The sequence below is a fragment of the Eubalaena glacialis genome, chromosome 18 (assembly GCF_028564815.1).
Source record: "Eubalaena glacialis isolate mEubGla1 chromosome 18, mEubGla1.1.hap2.+ XY, whole genome shotgun sequence".
Taxonomy (NCBI): domain Eukaryota; kingdom Metazoa; phylum Chordata; class Mammalia; order Artiodactyla; family Balaenidae; genus Eubalaena; species Eubalaena glacialis.
This window is the reverse complement of record NC_083733.1, coordinates 63,760,345-63,765,543: the sequence shown is the minus strand read 5'-3', so window position 1 is coordinate 63,765,543 and position 5,199 is coordinate 63,760,345. Positions and strand designations below refer to the sequence as shown.

At 60.6% G+C, this 5,199-nt stretch overlaps 1 protein-coding gene across 1 annotated transcript; it reads right to left on the bottom strand.

Moving 5' to 3' along the window:
- Positions 1-2,661: 2,661 nt before the first annotated feature.
- Positions 2,662-4,980, bottom strand: CLEC11A (C-type lectin domain containing 11A). Its single transcript, XM_061173885.1, has 4 exons — positions 4,668-4,980; positions 4,225-4,414; positions 3,714-3,905; positions 2,662-3,333 (listed from the first exon to the last, which is right to left on the bottom strand). Exons 1-4 carry the CDS (start codon positions 4,812-4,814, stop codon positions 2,888-2,890), a joined length of 975 nt encoding a protein of 324 aa, XP_061029868.1. The 5' UTR covers positions 4,815-4,980; the 3' UTR covers positions 2,662-2,887.
- Between the last annotated feature and the right edge of the window lie 219 nt (positions 4,981-5,199).

The window sequence follows — 5,199 nt, the reverse complement described above, 5'->3', positions numbered from 1 at the left end:
AGCCTAATGGAATGTTAGACTCCGCTGATTCATGTTTTCTCTCCTTTGACTCGGGACCGGACTACATTTCCCAAAGTACCTCGGGGTGAGACCTGGTGGGTGGGGAGCCAGGGTCTGAGCTCTGATTGGAGACTGGGTGTGGTCCTCCAATTTGCAGGGAAATATAGGCGATCCCCACGTGGGAAGAGGGGGCGGGGCTTGAGAGAGGCTCTGTATGGAGCCCCCGATGGCTGCTGGGAAATGTTGTTCTGGGCAGGAGGTGGAGGGCCTGCCGCTCAGCCTCCTGGGATTTGTAGTCCTGGCAGGCCGGTGGAGCCCTGGTTCTTTATCTTCCCGCTGGGTCATTTCAGGCTTTGCGCCCTTCCTCCATCACTTCCCTGGGATCCCTCAACTCATCGATCCCGACCAACTGCCGAGGCCTTCTCCGGTCCGCGGCTCGGAGCTCTCAAACGGCAGGTGCTCCACAGAGAGCCAAAGAGGTGGCATTGGCAAACGCTGGCCCTTGAGAGGCCTGGGAGGGCTTCTTGGAGAAGGCAGCAGGGTTCCCATATGCAGACCGGAATCAGCCCAGAAAGCAGCGTACAGGCGAGCTGATCTGATGCGTTAACAGTCCTTGCAAATGCCCTCCACTCCCCACCCCGGACGTCTCTGTGTCCACAACTCTTTGTCCCTGGGCTGGTATGACAGACACTGACCAAACAGTGGCACCTAGAGTGATGGAAGGCTTGATGAGGAAAGCCCCCGACCCAGTGGGAGCCCAGGTGAGTCGCCCGACTGAGGCCTGGGGGACGCCAGGGAGGAAGAGAAGCAGTTAGAAATCCAATTCATCTCAGGGTTCCCAACATGGCCCCACACAGGCATCTTCCTTCATTCAAAGAACTCCCACATGCCAGGGGATGCTGGCAACACGGAGTTGGTCATACCCAGCCCTGCCCCACAAGGGTCCTCAGTCTGGCTGATCAGGGTTAGCTAGGTCATGAGAGGAGTCAGGGGTTCTGGAGCACCAAAGGCAGCACCTAACCCTGCTGTGGGAGCTAGCGGGTAGGCAGGTTGTTCAGGGTGCCACATTAGCCAATTCTTGGAAGGACTTTTGCATATGCAAACACAGTGTCTGGAGAGAGCAAGCAGAGGTGAAGGTGAGGTTAAAATAGCCGAGTAAGGATCAGAGCTGATGTTACAGAGGCCCCTCTGTGTCTGGCACTATTCTAGGAGGCAGATGTTATCACCCCCATTATACAGATGGGGACACTGAGGAACAGCAAAGTTATGTCTCCCTCAAGTTGCACAGTAGGTTAAGTGGCTGAGGTAGGATTAGAACCTGGGCCATCTGGCTCCAGAATCTAGGCAGGTAACCACTGAACTGCTCCCATCCACTGACTTCCCAGAATGTCAGGTCTGTGAGGGTGGACCTCTCAATAGCAGATATTCATCAATGTCTGCCTAATCTGCCCTTTGATTTTCTATAAGACATCCTGCTGCCCCACTGCAACCCCGGGAAACAAGCTTAGAGGGGGGATGAATTTTGAGCAAAGTCTTCAGTCCCCTGATCGAAGCCTTCCTGACCAGAGGCCACCCCCCTCTTCTGTACCTCCTATGGGGCCTGTGGGGCTGAGAAATGACTCCTAAAGGGAGTGGGTGGCTTGTGCTCCCCCCTTCTGGAGATGACAGAGTGGCTCATTCCTCCCACTGGAAGATCCAATGGTGACACTTTAGGTGGGTGGTGCCATGGCTGATGAAGGGGAAGGGACAGAGATGTAAGGACAGACAGGGTCACACTCCGATTCCTGGGCTCTATGAGGATATCAGGGTCCCGACCCTGATGCCAGTATGTGGGGAGACACTGGGTGTTTGCAAAAGAGCTCTTCCCCCAGAGTGCTGTCCGCAGTGCTGAGCCCAAGATGGGTCTGGGTGTCCTCACTGCCCCAGGGGATTAAGGTATGAAGAATGGTGAGGAAGGAAATGTAGCGTGTGGCTTATGCTCCACCATTTCCCAAATGCTCACTTTCCTGGGCTCATGTGAACATCCCAAGAGCCATACAAGGTAGGGGTAATGTGCCCATGTTCAGATGAGGAAACGGAGCCTCAGAGGGAGGGAGGGACTGGCTCATGGCCTCACAGGCAGGGAGTGGAGGACGGATCAGGAGGGAGCCTAAGCTTCCAGGCTAGGTCGGTCCTCATGTTTGTGTCTAAACACATGCTCTGGAGTTGGGGGAAGGGGAAGGGAGTAGTCATGACCATAATGTCATGACTTTACATGACATTATGGTACCATCTGGTGAAACAAGTTTGAGACACACTAAAAAAAATTAAATGGGGGTCTTTCCTGCAGAACTTGTCAGAGCCTTTAGCTCCTTTGTGCCTCCCAGATCTCTTTGATCAGGACCAAGGCCAAGGCCTGGGACCATGACTGACAGGCCCCGTGTCCCAAAGGCCTTGAGTGGGGCACGATGGGGGTGGAGGCGTCAGCAGCGTGTGCACTCGTGTAGTCCAAACATGTGTGTGCAGTAGCGGACGATCGTGTGTACATATGCACGTGTTGTCCATCACTCTGATCTGGGGCTCAAATAATACCTGTAAAAGGGGGACGGGACCTTGCCCTTCCTGGCTTGCCCCGCAGAGAGATAAAGGCCAAAAGTGCCTCTACTGCCTGCTCAAGTCAGATTCCACAAGGCTTTATTGGCGCCGGACCTAGCCTGGTGCCCACCGCTTCCAGGAAAGACAGACAAGGAAGGGGTCCCCGCCCCGCAGGAGCCCCCCAGGGATCGGCCAGCCAGGGAGAACACACTTTCATCCGCGGGCAAGGAGAGAAGGGCGTCTTTGCGGGGTGCACAGCCCAGGCAAAGGGCGGGTGGTGGGATGGAGTGGAGAGGCGGGGGGCCGGGCCCGCTTAAAAGGGGAACTCGCAGACATAGTAGAGGCGCCGCTCGCAGTCGTGGTCCCACCAGGAGCCGTCGTCCGAGGCCTGCGCCACGCAGTTCTCGAGCGTGCCGCCGTTAGGCTGGTTGGGGCTGAGCGGGTGCGGCGCGGCGCTGGGCCCGGCGCCGGGCTCGGGGCTGGGGGCGCGGTGCCAGGCGAAGAAGGACACGCGCTGGCCGTTCTCGAAGAGGTAGAGGCCCTCGGCGCGCCGGTCGTGCACACCCAGCCACACGGGCCAGTTGTAGGGGGCAAGCGCCGCGCGCAGATAGCGAGTGAGCACTTCCATCTGCTGACGATCCGCCGGCTGCGCCAGGCTTCCGCCCCGCGCCACGCACCGCGCCTGCGCCGCTGCCTGAGCCTCGAAGTCGCGCGAGAGCAGGAAGCACTTGTGGCCAAGGCGCACCCCCTTCAGGCAGCCTGCGGGCGGGGCGGAGCGGAGGCGGGATTAGCGTCTCAGGGGCGGAGCGGAGGCGGGCTCAGAACAGCCAGGGGCTGGGAGATGGCGTCAGGGCCGCCAGGGGCGGGGCCAGACTGTTGGGGCGGGACTGTAGGGGGCGTGGTGCGGCCAGAGTAGTTTCGGCTCAACAGCACCGTGGGGAGCGTTTTTCCCCACAGCCCGTCTGCTCCCCGCATTCACCCTCCCCATCAGCCAACACACCCCAAATCTGCAAGAACCCCCTCGCCCCTGGCACCCAGGGTCCTCACGTCTGCTCAGACTTTTCCGGACCCCTTTTGCCACCAGTCCCCCACCTGACCCGGATCGTCCCTCTTTCCCCGCCCCGCACGGTGCGACTCACCCTCTAAGCGGCCATGCTCGCGTTCGGAGCGGCTCTGCGCCTCCTTCAGGGCTTGCAAGGTGTCGCGGTTGTCACCCGCCACCTCCCGCAGCTGCCGCAGCCCCCGGCTCAGCTCGGCCACGCGGGTGTCCAACGCGTGCAGACGGACGTGCACCTGGTGCAGGCCTGCGTCCAGGCCGGCCAGGCGACCCACTGCGTATGGACAGGGCGCACGCTGGACCGCGACCCTGGGGGCGGAGCCAGGGGACCAGAGGACCTGGGGCGACCGGGACCTAGGGCTTCTGGGGCGGAGTTGGGGGGGGGGGGGGTGTACTCAGGACCCCTGAAAGGTAGGGGCCGGTGGCTCCGGGCTCTTGGGAGGCAAGGCCGGGGACCCGGAGCTCCTGGGGGTATAGCGGCTCCGAGCTGGGCAGTGGGCAACTGAAAGACCCCGGGGCAGTGAAAGGACGGTTCGTTTTTGTGAAAATGACCACGGAGGCCTGGGAGCAGGGCGGAGCTAATGATTACTCACGGATATAAGTGAAGGTGTCTTCAGAGGTGGGAGAGGGGCTGGGGCTGAAGTAGGGAGTTGTGGTTGGTTCCTCCTCGCCTTCCTCCCGCTGACCGTCCTTCTCAGTCGCCCAGGCCCCTTTGCCTTCAGGGTTTCCCTCGGGATTTTCGTCCGCACTCCTAGCAGGCAGTCCCAGGGCTTCCTGTAAATGCTGAGGCAGGGGAGGGATGGTCAGGGCCAGCCTGGCAGCTGCATTCTGACCCCCCAGACACTCCAGCCACCCCTCTCCAGCTGTAAGCTGGCTCTCTGCCCCGAGCCCCTACTCTGAACCCATCACCCTCATCCTCTGAGCCTAACCCATCCCTCCCGTTGCCCATTTCCCTGGCCCTCAAATACGCCCCTCCCAAGCCCACAGTCACCCAGCCGGGTCCCCCCACTAGAGTCCCAGCACTCCCCTAACTCACCTTCAGCATCAGGGCCTCCCTCTCCCGCTCCTCCTCCTGGGAGCCACCCCACGCCCCCTCCCACTCCCTCTCGGCTCCCCAAGCTCCATGACTGAAGCCCAGGAGCTGGGGTACCACCAGAGCCCCAAGGAGCCAGGCTGCCTGCATCAGGCTGGGCTCGGAGCACCAAAGGCTGCAGAAGGATGTCTCTGAGGAGAGGGATGTTTCTGGGGACCGGAGTGTGTGCAGATCACCAGCCCCCTGGTCCGTGCCTCTCCCAGCTTCTCTCTGGTCCCTCTCCTCCCAACTCCCAGCTCCTGTCTCGGCCGTGGTCTGTTGGTCTCTGCTCCTCTGTGTGTGTCTCTCCCCGCCTCTCTTGGCTCCCCCGAGGCCCTGCCTCTGTGGCCGGAAACCTCCAACGTTCCAAAGCTTGGATCCCGCCTGCCTTGGGTCTCCACACACACCCTCCTCTTCCCACTTTCCAGAGCTTGCTTCCGTCCTGTCCTGCTCTTTCCTTCTGCCACAGCCAAAGCTCCAGAAGGTCAGGAAGAGG

Excerpts from the sequence above, each read along its gene's own strand:
- CLEC11A (XM_061173885.1), bottom strand. The coding sequence starts at position 4,814 with ATGCAGGCAGCCTGGCTCCTTGGGGCTCTGGTGGTACCCCAGCTCCTG. Across the intron at positions 4,415-4,667 it reads GGGAGGCCCTGATGCTGAAG|CATTTACAGGAAGCCCTGGG; the intron begins GTGAGTTAGGGG and ends CCCCTGCCTCAG. Across the intron at positions 3,334-3,713 it reads CGAGCATGGCCGCTTAGAGG|GCTGCCTGAAGGGGGTGCGC; the intron begins GTGAGTCGCACC and ends CCCCGCCCGCAG.